Raw genomic sequence first — 23,350 nt, 5'->3', positions numbered from 1 at the left:
TCAAATTATCCACTCTGGCTCCGGAATCCCAAAAGCACTCTTCTCTACAATAAACAAACTTTACAACGTGAACAAACTCCTCAGCTCCCTGGATACCACCACCTTGCTCCACACACCTGTTGGTGCACACCTGTGCACTCACACCTGGTGCCACCTGCACCCTCCTTCCTTCCTGGACCATTCATCCAAAGCAAAATTGACAGCATCTACAACAGCTTAATCACCACAATTCACTCCCCCTTAAGGTGTCCCCCAAGGTTCAGTTCTTGGCCCCCTCCTCTTCGTCCTGTACCTATCCCCCCTTGGTCACTTAATCCGTCATGCACCATAGCCAATGCACCATGGTCTCCAATTCCACTGCTTCACCGATGACATCCAGCTTTTTCATCTCCACCAAATCGTGCTCCACCACCACCCACTCTATCCTGACAAACTGCCTAACTGAAATAAAATTCTAGCTTCAGATCAGCTTCCTCGAACTTAACTACGCTAAATCTGAATTAATCTTCATTCCCCCCAACATCGATGGTTTCCCAGTATCCACATCCGGAATCTTGGCATCATCATTGACCAAAACCCTCTCCTTTGAAAAATACACTAAACAGATCATAAAGACCTTAAACCTTAATCATAAAAACTGAAAAATGCTTCGCCATGGAATAGTCCACCACTCATGTAAATAATCATAAGAGTTCTGCGAAACATCTCCATCTTTAAAACTTAGCCAACCAAATTTAAACCACATGTTTTCCCCCCAAAAAACAAGTCACATTCTTTGTATATTGCCAACATTGTTCATCGTTTAAGTATCATCCAGACCTAAATTTTTATAAACCATCAACTTGTAGATGCATTTATTTATATCCCATTAACCCAAGAACTCTCAATTGCTTGGTTATATTTTAGTAATGTCATATATCCATATTTCTTTTCCAAATTGTTCCTGATATACACATTAATCCCATCTGTCTTCGTTTCCAGATGAACTCAAATCAGGAAATCAACACAACTCCTTATTACCTCCAATCAATTCAAAATTAAATCAAACAATTCAAAACCAGATCGGATCAGCGATCAGAAATCACTTTTCCAATCAACACATTCCAAGCAACAATTCATTCAAAGACCAAGCTTAAAAACACAACTCTCATCTTACTGTGACAAGTAAGCAACCAACCTACTTCACACTAAAACAAATAACTTTTCATCACCCCTTCCTTGATGGAAAAACTTGATGATTACACAAAGTTCCCGTTTACATTTTGTGACTCACAGCTCCTGCCTCCATGGAACAATGACGCCTGAGCACTCAATTAGCCCTCCCAGTACCAAAGACTTACAATCAGACCGACAGACAGACAAATAACAGAGGCATGTCGCCAGCCCCAGCACAGGACATCCCCTTTCCGGGCAGGCATAATATAATCCACAGCATCGAAATGCCAATTTCTATCCGGGGCCTCGCAAAGCCAAAATCCATGCATGCGTGCTCCATCATGCAACCCGATCTGTACTCGGTGCGCCCGGCGCCCCCTATACTCAGTGAGTTATAATAACCACAATATCTCTGGCACCCAACTCGTGATACCACAATTTAATCCACGTTACTTGCATCTCTTCATCCTCACAAATGTCCTCCTCTTGACATGACTTCAATTAAATTCCAGCGTACTGTACCTCTGTCCACTAATTATGTACATGATTTTGGTTTTACCCACAATATAATGTCCCGATATTCTCCAGATTTAGGTTCTATATCCTGTCGTTAAAGCAACACCCTGTAGACTGACTCCGCCTGTCGTTCTTCCAAGGTTAGTGAATTACCTCTGACCTTTCCCTTGCATATCTCGAACAAAGGTCAACTAAACTTTAAAAGGTCAAACTTCGAATTGGGGTAACCAGCGCTTTATTTTTCCGCAAATAATACAAGTCCGGCGTCATTCCCTGCAGGAACCACATCCAGACAGACAAATGACCCTTATTGAGGCTCTACATCGCAAAATGCTAGCTCCTACGAATCCAACAACCGTCACAATCCGTCCAGGGACTTCCCTACGAGGCGTGCTTCACAATGCCCATCGCACATCCTTCCTCGTTCGCACAACGCTTCATCAACACACCTCCTCGCGCCCACACCTTGGCACAAGCCACACCACATACCGACAGTTGAAACCTCGACCGTCCTCCTTCCTCGGATCAGCGTTCTGTTGAAAACGTGACATTTCTGCTCAAATTATTGAATTTCCAAATACTCTCCCTGCAGCGCCCGTGAGGCAGCTTGTCCCACATTATCTGCCCTCAGACCCATATGTGTTTTAATAACTTAACCTTATCAGCATCGTTCGCCAGCATACCCTTTGTCCGGCGCATCGATCATCCCAAATGCTTCGATGCATCTTCCAGCCGCCACTCCGCACTGTACCTTACTGTATGAACAAGACTTCCTGTTGGAATTTGGCTCCGGAAATTAATTACTCTGTCTTGAAATCGTTTATTTTAGCCATCTTAAATAAATCCATCCATCTATCCATCTTATAAATCCATCTTAAATAAAAATCCATCTTATAAGTAACGTATTCGTCCTGTGACATTGCCTGGCATATATGTCACAGCCGGCCACTATTCCGACATGGCTCATGACTCATGTCTAATTCTGACAAGAAGATGAAGGATGAAGGACATGATATGAAGAAGAAGATTCTGACAAGATACTGACATGTGAACGTCCGACATCCAGCAAAGTCGAAATGACCCACAATGCATTTGGGCACACACTTCCTCTGAGAGTGGGCGAGTTATCGCCGGCACTCTGAGCAACCTCATACAGCACACCCGTGACTCGCGGCTCGCTCGGCTCCTGCCCCGTGACATCGCCAGAATTCTCGGATAGACGCTAAAATTCACAACACACATGACAAAAATCCGATTTAAATTCAGAGATCGCCGATCGACTTGGCACAACCATCTCAACGCGACGACGCCACGCCGCCCCCCGTCTTGGCGCGCACCCTCGTGCCTCCACACGAATCCCAACACTCCCTGCACGCCGCTCTATTCGCGTTCGCGGCGGGGTTTACCTCGCGTTGGGACATGCAGTCGGCTGTCATAACAAAGTGCTGTCATAACAAAGTGCTGTCATAACAAATCCACGACCTGACATGTAGTGAGCTGTCAGAACATTGAGCTGTCAGAACTCATCCCTAGCTAACAGGATCTCCGACGCTTGACCTCTCTGACCCAAAATGCACTATATGACACCAATTCCAAAGGTGAGCTGCCTCAGCGATACATCCCACACATACAATACACAATATCTGCCATTGAATGAACTCTTCAATTCAAGTAAAACACACATATTGATTCGAATTCTGCAACCATCTCCTAGAAACCGCTTCATATCAACAGTAGATCGACAAGGGCACTCCGGGTGCTTTCCTGACCCGATTTATATCAATTCGCTTCCCAAACAACTCCCAAACAGATGAAAATCCGGACTCAGTTCAGGACCTCGCCTGTTCTCTCGGATAGACGTTAAAATGGACATTCCCGGCCTGAATTTCCCCCAAGTCGAGCAGATCGCTTACAAAGTTTCACACCGAAACCCTCTGCTTTGCACTTGACACACAGACAAACACATTGGCCAGACACACACGTCAATTAACATCCCAATATACATTCATTCCTCATTCATGTTACGAGTGAGTCTCCCATTCTTCGCGCGAAACTCAGATCGACTCAAATCATGCCTTTATCCAGCCACTCCCAAACAATCTTTGCTCATTCATGTTACGTCTCTCATTCAAGGAAAAGGATTTTTTGGGACTGGTTGGACGGGGGTTGGTTGAGGTGAAAAAAAAAGGGAAGGCAGGGCGGGGTGTTGGGGTGTTGCCTAGAGCCCTGGGACTGAGCTCAGGTCTTGGGGGGGTGGGGGGTGTTGCCTAGAGCCCCGGGACTGAGCTCAGGTCTTGGGGGGGGTGGGGGGTCTTGGTCTGGTATCTGGTCCAGCGGCATCACTCGCTGTTTTACTTGTTTAACTACCTCCTTAATTGTTTTGTCCTGAACTTTGCTTCCTGAACTTGCTTCCTTTGGCTCTGAAGCTTCAAATTCCTACAATGCAGCTCCTGCTTCAATTTTCAATATTTCAAAGCCTAACCTGTCCTTCTCACCCTGGCATGCAATGGCATACCCCATCTTGTCTCTGGGCTGTTCCTTCCTGGAAAAATCTTGGCCACCTGGTTTCAGCCTATATGGCTGTCCGACCTCATTTTCCCCTCTCCCTTGTTAAGTTATAACGTTACCCTTACCGAACGTTATCTTCACCGATATCTTCACCGATATCCTGCGCAAATCCTTTTACTGGCCATGTTCCTATGGCCCTCTTAAGTTCTACCTAAGTTAGCCACAGTTAGCCACAGCCCTTCGTTCCCTGGCATGCAATGGCATACCCCATCTTGTCTCTGGGCTGTTCCTTCCTGGAAAAATCTTGGCCACCTGGTTTCAGCCTATATGGCTGTCCGACCTCATTTTCCCCTCCTGGTGCTAACTGTAACTTTAAGCTTCCTGTTAAGTCCTTACTGGTTTATCCTGCGCAAAATCTATCCTTAGCTTTTTACCCTTAATGTTTATCCAGCGCAAATATTGTAACGTTACTCTTACTATCCTTACTTGTTTATCCTGGCTTTAACAAAGCTACGTCATTCTGAGGCCTAAATGAGCCTCTACTTACAATTTCTGTTCGAGTGCAGACAGCGGGGAAGACAAGGAGACTGAACCCGCGCGAGGGAGGAAGGTACGAATTTGGAATAATAGCCCTCTGATATCAACGTGCCGGCGCCGGCCTCAGGTCAGCCTTCCTCCTGTCCATCGGGCTCCGTTTCCCGTCCTCCGCGTCTGTTGACACCCCACTCCTGGTACCATCTGTGAAGAATCAGCTCTTCGTTTGCAAAAGAAGTCCACAAATAGCCTGAAAAATGGCGCAGCTTTATTAATAAACCAACTTATACGGATCCGGAGGAGACCGACGTCTACAGCAATCTACAGCAAGAACATGCCACGTCAAGCCTTCCTGAAAACACATTGATTCCCAGTCCATTTATATACCAAATACGATTTATCAGAAAAATCTCCGAGAGAACGAAGCGACTGGCGAGAGTCCCTCCCACCGTTATAATTCGGGGGAGTCAGCCTTTCCTTTATCATTTGGACCAATTGTTTTTCTGGGCTCCGAGAAAACAGAACTGTAACTCACAAAGAGAAGAGTGTATGCTTAGCCAAACAAACCCATATATTTTATGGGTTTGTGTACATGAGTAATCCAAAGCATGTTTATACAGAGTCATGCGTTTGCTGAGATTAAAACAAAATATATATAGTTAACGATAGGTTCATGTCATTCTACTTGCATTACGCTAAAACAAGCGCATGTGGGCGTGGTTTTACGACCAGCCTCGAAAAAAGCACACGTATACAACCCGTTCAGCATGACCTCACTCCAAGCCCCTCCTCATCCAAAACCAAAACGAAGCAAAAACCCTTTATCCACTTTATGAAACAGCACTTTTAGACATCATACAAATCACAACACATTAGCACCCAACGTCTATAACTGAACTTTAGGCAATAACAAATCTACTACTTGACATATATATATATATATATATATATATATATATATATATATATAGATATAGATATAGATATAGATAGATATAGATATAGATATAGATATATAGATAGATATAGATATAGATATACATATAGATATATATAGATATATATATATAGATATATATATAGATATATATATAGATATATATATAGATATATATATAATTATATAGATATATATATATAGATATATATATATATATATAGATATATATATATAGATATATATATATAGATATATATATAGATATATATATAAAAACCACCTTTAGAGGCCATTTTTCCCCGCAAAGCGGGGGTTGGCCTTTTTCGGGAACCGTGGTTGTTGTTGTTTTTCGGTCCCCTTTTTGAAGCAATGTTTTACGGCCGGATGCCCTTCCTGACGCCAACCCTTTTTGCCGCCTTTAACGACAAACAGGGAATTACCAGTGAACTGGTACTCAATTAGCCGACCTCGGAAGGATGACAGGCTGAGTCAACCCCCCTGGCGTTAATTCAGCAATCGACCGGGATTCGAACCCAGGATCCTTGGATCCTAAGCCGGCACCCTAGCCGCTAGCCCAACACCAGGGTTATAGATAGATATATAGATAGATATATATAGATAGATATATATAGATAGATATATATAGATAGATATATATAGATAGATATATATAGATAGATAGATAGATGGATATAGATAGATAGATATATAGATAGATATATATATTGTTGCGGATATGGGATTTGCATCCATCCATATCCGCTTGTAAATATTCCCCTATTTCCTCAATACTTCCCAACTATCCCCAATCCCCCATTCCCTAGTCCCATTTTCTGTAAACAACACTCTGTAGACCCGACCTCCCCCTATTTCCCCCATTAAATGTCGTGCCCAGGTTCACCGCATCTCATGTAAGACAACAATAGGACATCTTGCTAGTTATTCTTAGTCTATGTCAGTTAAGGACTCGTTTCCATTAATTCTGACCCTTCGTTGCACCAGAATGTGATTGTATGGCACCGTTAGGAAGTTTAGGACCTCCCAATACCTCCCCGCAGCTCTTCCTCACGGTTCAGCAACAACAACAACAACAGCAACGGCAGCGGCGTGCACAGGGAGTGCGCGTCCTCACTCCGGCTTGGTTGGTAGGGGGTGTTGGGAGGGCACGAGGCCTTCCCAACGAGCCGCCATCGAACATGTGCTCGACGGGGTTACCAAATAGGGGCTCCCTGTCAGCTCCTCGTCAAGGGTGGAGCCCGGTAACCCCCGCACCCAATGGAAGCGGCGGACCGGCCCCAGGGGGGCGGAGCCAACCAGCCGAGGGCGTGTCACTCCCCGCTGAGCATGCGCAGGAAGAGGGAGGTGACGTCAGATGCGCGCTGAGCTTGAAGCAAGAGAGACATCCCTTCCGAGCGCTGTGACACCTCCCTGCATCTCTTGGACCGTGCTTGATCCTGTCCCCGAGCCAAGTTGCACCTTGTGCTATCAACCTACCTGTCCATTCCTGCCATCAATCCCTGTGTAAGTCTACCTTGTTCCGTTTGTCTGTGGTCTGTCGGGGATAAGATAAGACTGTAATTAAGTGCCTATCTCTTCTGTGTCTTTACCTCACTACCTTGTAATCTACCCCCTTTTCTCCACCACTGTAATTATACCCTCCTCCGGAGGTCTTGAGAACTGTACCCCTTGCGTCGTTTCATCTATCCCAGTCGTTGTGTCCTTTCCATCATTGATTTGGCATAGCGCGATTTGGTCAACGTCTGGGTGGAATCGGGTGAGTTGGGGAAGAATCGGGGGAACTGTTAGGTCGCGGCAATACCACCGCTCGGTAAATAACATCTTAACCGCGTCCGTAACAATATATATATATAGATATATATATAGATAGATATATAGATATATATATATAGATATATAGATAGATATATATATATATAGATATATATATAGATATATATATATAGATATATATATAGATATATATATATAGATATATATATAGATATATATATAGATATATATATAGATATATATATAGATATATATATATAGATAGATATATAGATAGATATATATATAGATATATATAGATATATATAGATATATATAGATATATATAGATATATATAGACATATATAGATAGATAGATATAGATAGATAGATATAGATAGATAGATATAGATAGATAGATATAGATCGATAGATATATATATATAGATATATATATATATATATATATATATATATATAGATATATAGATATAGATATATAGATAGTTATATAGATAGATAGATATATAGATATATATATAGATAGATATATATATATATAGATATATAGATAGATATATATATCTAAATCCTTTGAGGGAGGTGTTAACTGTCTTCTTTGCCTGGTATTTCTGATAAGGTTTTCCAGTCAACATTGCATGGCTGACTCTGAAATGTCCTCATGAAAATTTAAATTAATTGCTAAAATGCTGTCTGTAACAATCCAGGGACACTCGCCCCCTTTTTTCTACAAATATGAAAACAGCCTTGAAAAGTTCACTATTGAATATTTTGAATGCATTAGAAGCATCAATTATTGTAAAAAATATATTGATTAATGATGGAGAGATATCGACATTTCCACGATTCACAGATGCGTAGGTTTCGTGAGCAGCGGCAGCGGAATGTAGATGAAGAACAGCAGGAAATTATGCAGGTGAGCACATTTTCTGTCTATTCGTTACTTCCACGAACATGTAGTCGAAGCAGTTTCTTGGTACAGTTTATGCTGGGTGGTTTGCCATTGCCTTAACAGGGGAGAATTTTGAACTTGGCCAGGGGGTTGACGATAACTTACTTAATTGTTGCGAAGGACAGCATAGGATCTTTAACGACCCCCAACTAATGTTGGCAGATGGATCACCAAGTTTAACATCAATCCGTGGGACAGCACACACATTGATGCCTTGCCTGCCTGCAAAACACCAGGGTGATAGTTTATAACTGGGATGAGATTTGAACCCAAGTAGACTAGATGGATTTATGAAAAAAAGGCCATGGATAAGCTTCTGGGTGCATTTTTGGGTTAAAGTTGGGAACCTCACTTTATAACATAATTAGGCTATGCTGAATTCGATTAACCCGGTTCCCAAGCCGAATTTTGAGTTTTTGACCTTCTAATTAACAAAAACAAAATGGCCACCAAATTGCCATTTTTGGACAATTTCTTCGAACAACCATTTATATATCATGTATATACATGCAGCTCTTCGTGGTAATCTAATCACATGCAGCTCTTCGTGGTAATCTAATCTATCGAGAAGTTTGTACACAGCACTGCTACCATTTCACGCATTAACTGGGTGTGACACCACCTCCTATTTTGCAAATCACACCAAACGAACATCATGGAATGTCTTCAAAGAGCACCATAACTGCTGAAGAACTTGGGCATTGGTGAACTCACAGAGGAGACAATCAAATCTGCAGAAGCGTTTGTCTGCAGAATATATAATGTGCACAAAACAACTTCCGTTGATTCAGCACGACATATGTTGTTCTCCAAGACTGGTAAACCAGAAGCAATGTCACCGACAAGTGATGCTCTTCATTTCCATTTGATGCGAGTACACTATCAAGCCATGGTATGGAGAAATGCTCATTGTGCCATACCTGACCTTCCTGCACCTGTGGAAATGGGATGGAAACGTGGTGATTCAGGACTAGAGCCTATTCTGATGTCACCGAGTCCAATCCCAGAAAGTTTCCTCGAGATGATTTGTTGTGCATGCCAGAAGCAATGCAAGACTCGACGCTGCAAATGTCGCTATTCAGAGTTGAGGTGCACATCGATGTGTGCCTGTCAGCAACAGAGTGATGATCAGACCCCTTGTATGAATTTGATGTTGTTTGGCAAAACAACATGTGTGACATTCCTGAATGTTTGTACTTCATGGCCATGTATACTTAATTTTAGAATATATGGTGTATGAAACATTGTCTTATTAAAACCAATTCCCATTTTATGTCGCCAACCATAATATAGACGAGATGGATTTATGAAAAAAGGCCATGTATAAGCCTCTGGGTGCATTTTGGGGTAAAAGTTGTAAAGTTAAAGTAAAAGAGCTGCATGTATATACATGATATATAAATGCTTGTTCAAATAAATTGTCCAAAAATGGTAATTTGGCGGCCATTTTGTTTATGCTAATTAGAAGGTCAAAAACTCAAAATTCGGCTTGGGAACCGGGTTAATCGAATTCAGCATACCCTAATTATGTTAAAAAGTGAGGTTCCCAACTTTTACCCATAAATGCACCTATGATATGATTCTTACCCACCACAGAGTCCTTCTTTGTCTCGATTATCCTGCCTCGGTGTGCTTTGAAAACTTATCGTGATTTACAAAGTATTGTACAACAACAAAAACAACAACAAAATTGTACAACAACAAATTGTACAACAACAAAGTACAACAACAAAAAACAACAACAAACAAAAAACAAAAAAAAAAGACATTACCTTCTCTGTGCTCATTCGTTTATTCATTCTTATTCGTTCGTTCGTTCTTCGACCACGTGTTTCTCCCCCATTTCCCCAGATAGATTGTCAAATTTCAACTCGTTATTTTATCGTCCATGCGATATTGTTTGATTATAGTTAGTTTTGGTTTGAATTTCCTGTAACTCGTAATTAATTAATCGTGTTCTGCTCCTCGTGTGTGGCCTTGTAGTTGTACCCCCGTCGGTGTTTTGTTAACTTAAGCATGTTTTGCTTGGCTCTTGGTTTTTTCCCTTCTACCCCGAACATAATACTCTGTCTAACGTTCTAAATCCCCCCTCCCCCCCCCCCCCCCAAAAAAAACAAAAAAAACAAAAACATTTATTTTATTTTCTCCACGTGTACTGTTGTCTCATCCTGTATTTTCTGTCCAGGTGTGCTGTTTGCCCCGCCCCCATTATCTCCTTGCCATCCACCGTTTGCCCTGTTCATGTGACTCGTGGTGGTCCCTCTCGGCTCTCCCCCCGTTGGTATTTTTGTGCATATAAGATTGTTCACAGTTCTGTTTAAATATTATTTAAATATGTTTAACCTTTCCCCTTCTGTGTTTTATTCAGTGGTATATTACAACACGCTGTTTTTCTTCCTATTTAAAAGGCTTTTCTCAATTTCCTCTCCAACTCATTCCACTTCAAAAAAAAAGAAATTCAATATCTTATACGTCTCCCTCACTACATGGTCTAAATTCACATGCATTCCATCCCTCCTCCATCGTTCTGAATCGGATTGCTAACTTGAAAATCACAACAAACCCAATTTGTTATCAATGTTCGTCTTTCATTAATCATCCACTTTCTAAACTACCCCCTTGCCCCTCCACTCTTAAACTCCCCCCTTGCCCCTCCACTCCTGAACTCCCCCCTTGCCCTTCCCCTCCTAAACTCCCCCTTTGCCCCTCCCCTCCTAATCCCCCCCCTTGCCCCTCCACTCCTGATCTCCCCCCTTGCCCTTCCCCTCCTAAACTCCCCCCTTGCCCCACCCCTCCAAATCCCCCCCCTTGCCCCTACACTCCTAAACTCCCCCCTTGCCCCTCCACTTCTAAACTTCCCCCTTGCCCCTCCCCTCCTAAACTCCCCCCTCACTCCTCCCCTTCAAAACTCCCCCCTTGCCCCTCCCCTCCTAAACTCCCCCCTCATTCCTCCCCTTCAAAACTCCCCCCCAATCCCTCCCATTCAATTCTCCTCCCATACCATTCCTCTCCAATTCTCCCTCCTCCCTCCTCCTCCTCCAAGCTGCCTCCTCCCCACTTCGTCTCCCTTCTATCTCATACCTCCACCCCCCCAAACCTTCTACTTTCCTCTGCCCCCCCTCAAACAACCCCTCACTGTGCCTCATCCCTTCACCATCAAACCTTTCATCCTCCTCATCCTTCCCTTTCTTGGAACTCTTCTGCAACATCTGACACACTATCAACTGCTCTCCCTACCTCCCCCTCTCATCCTTCATCTTACCCTACTACTCACCTCCCCTGTCCTGTACCCGATGCTCCCCCTCTCTCTTCATTAACGGTATGGACCTCAAACATCTGGGGCCTTCGCTCAAACCTGACTGATCTCTCCATACAGGTTGCTTCTGACAATCCAGACTTGATCTGCTTAACAGACTTTCCTCCTTCAAGATGTCTCTGATTCCTTAATATCTCTTCCTGGTTACTCCCTCCTCCGGTATGATAGACCTGAGCCTCGGCCTGGTGGTGGGGTGGCTATCTTTGTCAAAAACTCTCTTCCTCACTCTCCTTGCACTGCCCTCTTTCCTCCTCACCCGCAGGAGTACCTCTGGTTACGGCTTCCTCTCCGCTCCCACCTTTTGTTCATATGTGTTCTGTACCGTCCCCCAAACAGTGATGACTCCATCTACATTTCACTGTCTGACAACATGGACCAACTTCTATCCACTCATCCCAACTCTCTCTTCCTCATATGTGGTGACTTCAACTGTCATCATGCCACCTGGTTGGGTGTGGGTTCCTGTGGGTTCCTGTTGGGTGTGGGTTCCTGTGGGTGTGGGTTCCTCTCTCACCAGTCATGGCACCTCAGCAAAGGACTTCTGTGACTCACTGGGATTGACACAATCTGTCAATTTCCCGACCCGGATCTCAGCCAATGGAGTATCTTCTCTTCTAGACTTGGTTATGACAAACTTCCCTGCTAATGTCTGCTGCTCTTCTTCTGCTCCAATCGGTTCTTCTGATCATGTGCTTGTCAAAGTGGACATCTCTCTGGCCATTCTCAGAGAGCCTCCTCAGCGTCGACGAGTCTGGCATTTCACTCAGGCCGACTGGGACGGTCTTCAAGCAGCCATCAATCGTCTGGATTGGTTTCCCATCTCCACTGCCTCTGACATCAATTCTTCCTGGGAATTCTTCCAAAGCAAACTGATCTCTCTCATGCACAGATTTATCCCATCTCGCCTTCAATTGTCTTACCCTTCCTCCCGTCCATGGTACACTGAATCTTGTGGTGAGGCAGTTGCCCTGAAACAACTTGCCTTTCCCTCTTGGAATGCTAATCCAACTGAAGGCAATCTCAGTTCCTTCCACCAAGCTCGGAACAAGTGTGTGTCTACCCTCAGGAGTGCCAGGAAGCACTATCTCTCCTCACTCAAGAATGAACTCTCAAACCTGTCTCCTTCCTCCAAATCCTGGTGGCGTCTGGTCAAATCCGTTTCTGGTGTTTGTTCCCCCTCCATCCCCTCCCTTACCTCAAATGGCCACACAGTTGACATCGCACGTGACAAAGCCGAATGCCTCAACTCTGTTCGCCTCAAAATCCTTAGTCCCAAACCCATCTCTCTCTGTTCCCACCTTTCCCAGTCGAACCCAACTACTCCTGGACTCTGTGTCCTTCTCTCCTGACAAGGTGGAGGAGTTTTTGTCAAACCTCGACTCTGATTCTGCAACTGGACCAGATGGCATCAGCCCACGGGTCCTAAAATCCTGCTCTGCCGCTCTATCTCACCCTCTCTCTGTTCTTTTCACCCTATCTTTTGCTCAAGGTCATCTGCCAGCATCCTGGAAATCAGCTAACATTACCGCTTTACACAAAAAAGGTGCAAAAACAGATCCTTGCAACTACAGACCAATCAGCCTGCTCCCAATTATCAGCAAAGTCATGGAATCCATCATTGCTTCGGATATGAAATCTTTCCTCTTCTCCAATTGCTTGATCTCTGATCATCAATTTGGTTTCAGACCAGGTCACTCTATTCTGGACATGCTGCACATGCTGCTTCTGCTGTCTCAACAATGGATGGAGGTCCTCAATGCCAAACAGGAAATCAGAGCTGTCTCCCTTGACATATCACGGGCCTTTGATACGGTCTGGCACCCAGCTCTGCTCACCAAACTCTCCTCCTATGGTATCCATGGAAATCTCCATGCATGGCTTGCGGACTTCCTCTCTGGTCGTAGTCAACGTGTGGCCCTGAATGGATTTCTCTCATCTCCTCTTCCTGTTCAGGCTGGAGTTCCCCAAGGAAGTGTGCTGGGCCCTGTGCTTTTTCTGGTCTTTATCAATGATCTCTCCGACTCTCTGGAAAATCCTCTCTATCTCTTTGCTGATGACTCCACTCTCTGCCGCTCCATTCCTCTTCCCTCAGATCGGCAGTCTGCAGCCTCCTCACTCTCTGAAGACCTGGACAAAATCACAGACTGGTCAAACAAGTGGAACATGTCTTTCAATCCTGACAAATCTCACTCTCTTACTATGTCTCTCCGAAAAGATCGACTGGACAACCCTCCCATCTACTTTCTCAACAATCCTCTCCAAGAAGTTCTGTCGCTCAAGCTTTTGGGTCTCACTATCTGCCATGATCTTTCTTGGGAAAACCACATTTCCAAGCTGGCCTCCAAAGCCAGTCGCCGACTGGGCATCCTCCATCGTGCGAAGTCCTTCCTCGGCACACCTGAGCTCCTCACCACATACAAGGCTTTCATCCGCAGCTCAATGGAATACTGTTCTCCCCTATGGGCTGGTGCTCCTGCCTCACACCTGGCTCGGCTTCACGCTGTTGAATCCAAAGCTTTCAAAATCATTGGAATCTCCCACGATGAAGCTATCTCTGAGGGCCTTTCACTCACTCACCGCAGGCAGGTAGGTGGTCTTTCTGTCTTCTACCGACTCCTCTCCGGCCTTGCTCCCCCAGCTCTCTCTGTGCTCTGTCCCCCAAATATTCCTACAGGTCGCACAAGATCTGCCAGCAACCCTCTGATGGTTAAACTGCCGAAATCTCGGCTCTCTGCTCACCTTCACTCTTTCATTCCTCTTTTCTCCCGCCTGTGGAACAAACTCCCACACTCCCTTCAATCCCTCTCCTCCCTCCAGGTCTTTAAAACAGCTGTTCACCACCATCTCTTATCTTCCCCCATCCATAACCTTGATCTTTTCTACCCCCACTAATTCACCCCAGATCCACCTTGTTTGAAATTCCAACTTCTTTCCTGGAAATCCTGGCAGTGTCCATATGTTTATACCTCTCCCACCCCCCCCCCCCTTCACATGCCTCCCCCCAAAGCCTCCCCTCTCCCTCCCACAGATCTCTCGATGTCTCCATGTCTCTCGGTCCCTGCTCTCAAATGTTGTGTTTGTGTCCTTCCCCCTCTCTCCCCATCTTGTCTACCGCTCCCGATGTTATTTGTTTTATGTGTCTGTTTGTCTTTCTGTGTGATTCATGTTCGCTCTTTCACGAGCGTCGATCTTGTATACAAACAAACAAACAAACAAACAAAAAAAATAAAAAATAAAAAAATTGTTCCCTCAGGCCGTGATAAGAGCGCGGGCTCGACGACCTGACGACGGATTGACTATCGAAGACAGCGATGATAGTGCAGGGTCATCTGGGGAAGGAACAGCTTCTCCAGCACCGAGGGGTCGTGGCCGGCGGGGACAAGGAGCAGTGACAGAACGTCGTTCACAAGGTGGGTTTTATGATCCCCATCCTGTAACCTTCTTTTATGGTTGGTTGTTGTTTTGTACGTCTTTTTTTTTGGTGTCCATTGAAAATTTTGGGACTCCTTTTTTTTTAATGTCCCACACCTCGTGTCCACAAGAGCTCTGCATGGTTGTTGTGGTTGTTACGGGTCGATTTTTGAAATGTGCACTCTTTGGTCGGACAGCTGTCAAACCCCACCCACATTTGTCTCTTGATTCTACCAACCATGGCCATGACACCCAGACGAAATAATATGGCTGCCATATTGGTTTTCTGGTGGTCTAAGACATCATGCCTGTAGGCGTTTGCCTTTGTTTGAGTTGAGTGTTACTCATGATGAGGTACTCTGAAAAATCTAATCAATGTTGAATAAAAATTATTCGTAAGGTTTAATCAAGCCCTTCAGCACGCACAGTACGCAGAAACCTAAAAAAATAGTTACCTAATTTTTGAACGGCCCCATATTGGGGTTCAACTATCCGTGACCGTGTGATGAATTGGCTCGTTTTGATATAACCGTGGCGGAGGCTGACGTAGATGAGAGGTGTCGACTTCATTTTTTAATTGCGCATTAAATATGTGTTTCCCAATCGCGCTGTTCATCTTTAAGAGCGCTTTAAATGTGATTTTCCCAATTGGCCCTTTACCGGATTTTGTCGCAGGTTGTGACCACAGTGCGGTCATTCTTGTTAAATAATTATTCTGGCTAGAAACATTGGCAGCTGTTTCCATAAATATTTCTTTACCCTTTTCTCCTTTCTTCCTCTCCAGTTTTAAGGCTTTTACGTTTCACATTTCTTAATTTTCTTGAAACTGTTTTTTGCTGCTGATATTTCTCGGTACCTCGATGAACGTATCACCACAGGCCACCTCGCAGCACTGCCCCAACCTGTCCATTACAGAGCCGTACACATTATGTGCCATTCCTCGTCTCCATATCCCCGTGGAGGCCTTAGCCACGGGCCCCGCCACTCCTATCCCCCTTCATACCTTCACTTCTGGTCGTGTATGTTCACAAAGCCACATATCAATCTATCAGACCCGGTGTGAGCAGTGCTTTGCATGCATTCAGTTTTCCGTCTCCACGAACAATCCCTCCTATCCCCCTTCAAACATTCACTTTTGACATCCAGAGTTTCCCCTGGTTCATTGGAGCCACATCTATTCACAAAGTGCCGTCCTGATTTATCATACTTGGTGGTAGTGGCGCTTTGTGTGCATTCACGTTCACTTTTCCTTTTCCATTGGCATCCCCTTCCCTCCCCCTTCAATCCTTTGCTTCTGGCATTCGGAGTTTCCCGTGGTTCATTGGAGCTATGTCTGTTCACAAAGCCCGGTCTCAATCTATCAGACCCGGTATTTGCAGCCCTTCGCGTGCATGCACTTTTCCGTCTTCACTCACAATCCCTCCCCTTCTCAACGCCGACACCCTCCCCCTCTCCATTGAAGACCCCTCCAGAAGACCACGGCTCATAGGCCGCAAGCCAAGGCCGATTCATAGGCCGTAAACCGATTTTTGCTCTGCGATCCCTCTTGGGCGCACGCTCCACGGCTCGTGCTCGTACTCGTGCATCCTCTCAACGATTCTCTCATCTGTCGCCAACAATGAACTCCACAGATATTCCTCAGCAGTTGTGTGTGGGGGAACCGACGAGAGAGCTGATGAGACAAGCCGCTTGCGTCTTGACGCCATCGTGTGTGTGTGTGTGTGTGTGTGTGTGTGTGTGTGTGTGTGTGTGTGTGTGTGTGTGTGTGTGTGTGTGTGTGTGTGTGTGTGTGTGTATGTTTTTTTTTTGTTTTTTTTTGCCTGCTATCCCCACAACTGGGTGGGCCTCAGAAGATGGAGTGGAGGTTTGCCGGGTCTCAAAGTATCCACCTGTGTGTGGGTGTGGGTGTGTGTGTTACTGAAACTGAACGAAACTGTCAGCTGAAAGAGCAAAATAACGTCATTGTCTTATAATAATGGTTTATTAAATTGCAGAAGCATAGCTTAGTACTTCGTAAGCAAATCGATTGACTCGAAACTTTACGTGTGTCATTGACTAGGCATGGCGATTAAAAGATGATCACGAAAACATCATTGTTCACATGGTGTGGCAGCCATATTGGATTGAAGGAAAATATTAAATTTTTATATCTCTGAAACCACTTACTATTTTGATGCAAAATTTTACAAACATCATCTAACACCACTGTTGCATGTAGTTTGAAAATGATGATGTCGTAGGTCACGTGGATTGGCACGTGGTTTGAAACACGCACGTACACGTGGTTGGTTTGGCAACTATCTTGGATAGAAAAGCGAACCTTATCCGATCAACACAAAACTTCACAAACGTGATCCCCTACCCATACATATGCAGAGTGTACATTTTTTAAGGTCATATGTCATGTGGTATGGCAGCCACATTAGCTTGAAAGCAGATATTTTAAAAATTCCCTTCTCTGAAACTGCTTCACCTATCGTTGTGAAACCTGTCATGGCTGGTGAAAATATGATGCTTGAAAACAGCTGAAGGGATTTCAATCAAACTTGTTTATTTTTAGGACAATGAACGAGGGCATCTATCCGTTGTGGGACTATGCGGAGGCATATTGGTGACATAGTCGCATTTTATCACCATGCTCTTCCATTTGCCTTGATTTTGTTTGCAAAAAACATATGCAAATTGAGTTTGAGTACCAGTTCACTGGTAATTCCCTGTTTGTCGTTAAAGGCGGCAAAAAGGGTTGGCGTCAGGAAGGGCATCCGGCCGTAAAACATTGCTTCAAAAAGGGGACCGAAAAACAACAACAACCACGGTTCCCGAAAAAGGCCAACCCCCGCTTTGCGGGGAAAAATGGCCTCTAAAGGTGGTTATTTTTTATATATTATATACGAAGACAAACATTTTAATGGCACTCGTCCACTTGGTCACCCCAATGTATTTTCAAACTCACCTCCTGTCCCTTACCATTTACCATTGTCATTTCAACCTCCTTCCGTTGGGCTTTCCTATTAATAGAAATACAATCACAGTAAAGGCAAGTTCGAATTTTCTCAGGTGTCTGTGTGTTCACAATCATGTGAATGTAACTTTTATTTTGCAGCAGGGCGGAGAAGAGCAGGTCGACGGCAGAGAGATGTGGTGATTTCCCCACCTGGACCACCTATCTTTGCAGGTACTTCCTTGTGTTCTGTCTTACACAACATAAACTCTATATTGGTATTGTTTTCATCTCCTCTGAATTTCTGGTCCTTATCGGCGTCCTAATTTATCATCTTTCACTTATTCATTTTCATGTCATTCCATCTTCTGACATTTCCTTGACACAACCTTTTTGATAATGATTTAATGACATTGTTGGTTTTAGTTTCAAGAAGCAAACAAACACAAGCTGCAGGTGTTCAGCCAACCCAACGTCACGTGAGTTTCTTGTTCAGCTCCACATTTCCGTTTTTAGGTGATTTTTGATTGCTTCCTGTCGGTTAGGTGGTTTTGATTTCTCTGTCCTAGTTGCCTGAAACTTTTTGATTTTGCACCATTACTCACATAACTTACAATCCTCCCTGCCCACCTCCACCCCAAATCCAAGATTATTCGTTTGTGATGGCCCTCTGATAAAAGCGATGGTTAGGATGGCCAATTCAACATGTTTTTCATTCAATGTTTTTCCTAAAATTGCCACACATTAACTGTTATACTGCTATGTAAGTAAAGCCTTCGTGGTGGTCTGGCTGGAGATTGAACAGGGGCTGTATACTACTTCCATGAGTGTTATAATGATGTACTGCAGACCAAAAGTTAATTCTTTTTTATGTTGAAGGTTCCAGTCATGGAATGTGTAGTCCTCATCGAGGTCAGGCCTTAAATAAAAGAGCTGCATTGATAGAAAAGTGGAGAAAGAGATGTGATAGTCTGAGAGTTTTTAAGAAAAAGAGAGGGAATGTAAAGGTGAGGAGTTTATTTTCCCCTCGATCAATTCTGACTTTCTCCGCTTGAATACAGAACAGATGGCTCATAATTTCCTGTGGTACCAATTTAATGCCTCACTCGTGGCAACCAGTATCTGTGGCAGGCAGCCTGATGGATGCCTTCTGGGAACATTTCATAAAAAAACTTTTTTTCCAGTCTGCACTGAATCACATGCTAATCACATTCAATAAAAAGCACAAGCTCAACATAAATATAGCACCACCAAGTCAAGCATGCCTTAATCATATCGCATGCCACTTAATGTTCATTGTTGTTATTAGTATGAAGTTGTTCTGTATTAAAGAGTAGCTGCCATATAGTGCAAAGTGAAAGGCTCTATGATGCCTTTATCCATGTACCTAATGAGGAGAAATCCTCTCAAGCAGCATCCAAGTTAAAATCCCGATTGGATGACGTTCACAAGTCACGATGGCGAGGAGCTGTTGAAAGCATTCATTTTACCCACTCAAGCTACAAATATCCTGGCAGCTAATCAATTGCCTAACTAGGAGAAAAGCAAAAAGACAACCCGCCCCTGTTACTCCAAATTGAATTCCCCATACACTTGTAAATGGCAAATATCCACAGCCGGATCAAGCTTTCTCCTGCAAAGTCAAGTCCAAACTTCAGGAGACTAGGCACTCGCCATCGGTTGATCTTGGCCTCATCAAAGAAGCTTCACCATCTGAACTTAAGACTGCAATTTATATACTCAAGTGTGGTAAGGCCCCAGGACCAGACAACATTCATGCTGAACAGCTCTCTTCTAGACTGGTTGAGGACTTTCATGTCACACTTCCTAGCAATAGCTCGAGTCCCATTGGTCTGGAGGGGAGCTAATGTTGGAGCTATCCCCAAGCCCAAGAAGTTGAAAAACGACCCAAAGAGCTACCATACAATCTCCCTCCTGTTGGTTCCTTTCAAATTGTTTGAAAGCATCATCTTGAACAGGATTGAGCACCTGCTTGAGCAAGTTCTCCATAATGAACAAGCAGGTTTCAGGAAACGCAGGAAACCAGAAGAGGTGCCGTGCCGGCTGTCACAGAACATATTGAGGATGCTTTTTAGGCATGACTGGAGGACAACAATAAATGTGGTGCACTTATGATTTATCTTTCACCTGCCTATGGTATGGCACCGTGGCCCTCTTCTCAAGTTACGTAATGCTCTTCAAGACAGATGTATGGTACAAGTCATCAATGAGATCATCTCCAACTGCTGTTTTTGGGTGCTGATGAATGGACTACTCAGTCAAACCAGGACTCTTAAGAATTGTGTCCCCCTAAGGTCTGTTCTCTCTCCAGCACTTTTCATCCTCTATACAGCTGACTTGCCACACACTTTTGGTATGAAACTGGCCGATGCAGATGACTTAGCCATCCTTAAGACCTGTGACACTCAGGGCGTAGAGCAGGCCTTTTTGAGTGATATTTGCATAATGAAAACCTATTACCTTCAATGGTGACTCTGTCTTAATGTGCAGAAGACCACCTGCTCAGCTTTTCATCTTCGCAATAAGGACGCCAATAGACAACTACAAGTTTGATTGAATGGTCTCTAATTCCTTTAATCAACACACTGACCTACCTTGGTATTAAGTAGGACAGGGCCCTTACTTTCAGCAATCATGCTAATCAATGGGAAAAAGGCAGCAGTGTGAAAATTCTAAGGAAACTAGCAGGCCATGACCTGGGAGCAGAATTCATAACCCTACACTCCACCACACTAGCATCGGTGCATGCTCCAGCAGAGTGCTGTGTTGCTACTTGAGGTAGAAGCGTGCACACAAGGAAACCTGTTGACCACCTCAATTCTGCCTTAAAAATGATCAATGGTGGCCTTAGACCGACATCCACTCACCACCTACCTGTCCTCCTGCTGCTGACTTTGATGGTAATCCCCTCTACAACAAGATGCATGAACAACTGCAAACTCAACGACTCGATAGTTGGAAACCTTTCATTAGGGCTCAGTCTTGCATCGAGGCTGCCAGCTCAGAGAGCAGATAACAGTGGCTCCTCTCAGAGTGGAAAAGGATGCAACTTGAAGGCAGACTGCAGCATCTGCTACCCAATTCCACTTCTTCATCTGGCTGCTGACTTATGACCAAACTTGGGGAATGAATTGGGTAGGTGTCACGAACAATGTGATTGGATTTCGGTCATGGTCCGGAAGCAGATTCCGCCTATCGGTCGGATACAAAACGTACAATGTTCAGCCTGGCACAGGCATGTGCTTTACTGAGTGCCGCTCTAGTTTATGTGTGTGATTCTCTGTGAACTTGATTCCCACAGCATAATTATGAAGAATAGTTAAAAAAAAAAAAGGAAACAAAAGAAAACTCTATTCAATGCACAAAGAATACTGTCTGTACCAATGGTTCCAAAACTGGGGGGCATTCCCCCTAAGGGGGCGTGCGAAGATGTCGGGGGAAGTGCGAGGGGTCTGTGCAAATTTCTGGTATGAACGGCATAGAACATATGAACATATATGCAGATGAACATATGCATATGAACGGCATAGCATATGAACATATGAGCATATGAACGGCAGAGAGAGAGTGTGAGAATCTACCTTGAGGAATCTACTCGTTTACCCACCTATCAAATGCGTCTTAGCTGGTTCTTTAGCGTGAAGAGCTTGGGACGATTATTTTAGATTCAGAAAGTACTAATAGTTGTGATACCTCTTAACGTTCATAGCTTTGTGTTGCACAACAGCTGGTTGGGTTAGAGATGGGCTTCTTATGAGTGGGGGTAGGTGGGGGGAAGTAGGGGCAAGTATAGAACCAATGGGACCTTCTATACATACCTGCAGAGCAAGCACAGCTTATGCACTGCTCACGTCAATCGCAGCTGCTTCGAACGAGCGGGAGTTAACTTTGAATGCTGTACAATGCAATCCGGTATTTTTCCTGACAATCGTCGGAGCTCTGTGGTCACTTTTCTAAAGGTGAGTGACCATTTTCGACCCCAATAAGCTGGTCGGTGGTGGTCGCATTAGTCAGGTAGTTGCTCACTTGAGGTTGTCTTTAATGTGAAAGACTGCTGTGGTCGCCCAAGACAAGTTGTCGCAATAACGAGGGGCTGCCTAAGAGTGGGACGACTTTATTTCCATCTGGCAAGACTACCAGTGTGCATCTGCATGTCTGTCTTTGACAGATTCCTACCATGGACAATGTTTTCTGGGGCCGTGGAAGCAATTCAGCTGAAACCAGGTGAATGAATGTTGTTATTATGAGATCTTTACAAGTTTATTCATTGTTAAGTTTTAATATAATTATATTCACGTTTAAGTGGTTTATGCCACCAGCTTGAAATATGGCAGAGCCATTCATCATCGAGCTGGCTCGTAATCCTGTAGTGTAGGCCATGATAAGCAGAAATCTTGGAAATGCAGCTCATAACATGGAGGGACTTCAGAATCCCTTCTGGAGTCAGTGGCTCAGCTTCATAAACAATAATGTGAAAAATTTTGGATTCCTAGATTGTAAGCTTGAAACTTGTGATTCCCAGCTGATAAGTTAAAAAGCTCGGGAAAATAGATGACAAGTGGTTAAAGGCCGTGATGTATGTTACGTTACAGGAAATTATTGAAGGCATGGCTGACAATCTACTATGAAAAGGCATTTGTGTGGGTTTTTTTGCAAAGCCTCTTGTGCCTGATAGCTTTATTGCAATGGCAAACAAATGCCTACCTCTTGAAGTCTGCCACTGTCCTCATGTCGTTGTCCATTAATTGATGACACGTTCAAAATGACTGAGTGCTAAGAACAAAATTGTTTGTACCGCACCACCTCAGTTTGTTAAGCACCTGTGTGACTTTATCTTTGCAGTGTATCCAGGCGAACTTGCTCACAGAGAAATGCCACACAGACCCAAGGAGTTATCTTTGATGACGTAAGGAGTGAATTGCATCTTTTTGGGAATGTATGGTGATCTATGACTTAGATCAACTTGTGGCCTCCACATCGTCAGAGATGAGTTGCAGTAATGGCCCATATTGCAAATACCTTTGAAATGTGCTAGCAAGGTACCCATCTCTGACGGGTTCATAAATGGCTCAACACAAATTAGTGTGTACTGGTAGAAACGGAAATTCAACCAAAGTGAAGATGTCGACTGTGACACGTGCTCCATGTTTACCCTATAGACAATAGCGGTCCCCTCAGAAGAAGACCTATCGTTCGTGATGTGTATATATATATATATTGTTGCGAATATGGAATTTGGCCTCCATATCCGCTTGTAAATATTC

General features: G+C 44.1%; 1 protein-coding gene across 5 annotated transcripts in view; it reads left to right on the top strand.

The window, feature by feature from the left end:
* The window catches only part of MRE11 (MRE11 double strand break repair nuclease), a 121,110-nt gene that overhangs the window by 71,269 nt on the left and 26,491 nt on the right, over nt 1-23,350 (top strand). For 4 of the 5 annotated variants that reach the window (XM_068128541.2, XM_068128545.2, XM_068128546.2 and 1 more), the window contains exons 13-18: nt 8,299-8,361; nt 14,967-15,123; nt 18,228-18,299; nt 18,492-18,544; nt 22,255-22,310; nt 22,929-22,992. In XM_068128541.2, coding sequence (XP_067984642.2) covers nt 8,299-8,361; nt 14,967-15,123; nt 18,228-18,299; nt 18,492-18,544; nt 22,255-22,310; nt 22,929-22,992 — 465 coding nt within the window. The remainder of the gene's footprint in view (nt 1-8,298; nt 8,362-14,966; nt 15,124-18,227; nt 18,300-18,491; nt 18,545-22,254; nt 22,311-22,928; nt 22,993-23,350) is intronic. The other variant, XM_068128544.2, reaches the window with a different exon arrangement.

This window comes from Myxine glutinosa, chromosome 9 (genome assembly GCF_964187855.1).
Source record: "Myxine glutinosa chromosome 9, kmMyxGlut1.1, whole genome shotgun sequence".
Lineage (NCBI taxonomy): Eukaryota > Metazoa > Chordata > Myxini > Myxiniformes > Myxinidae > Myxine > Myxine glutinosa.
The sequence above is the reverse complement of the archived record's forward strand: the minus strand, read 5'-3'. Positions and strand labels throughout refer to the sequence as shown.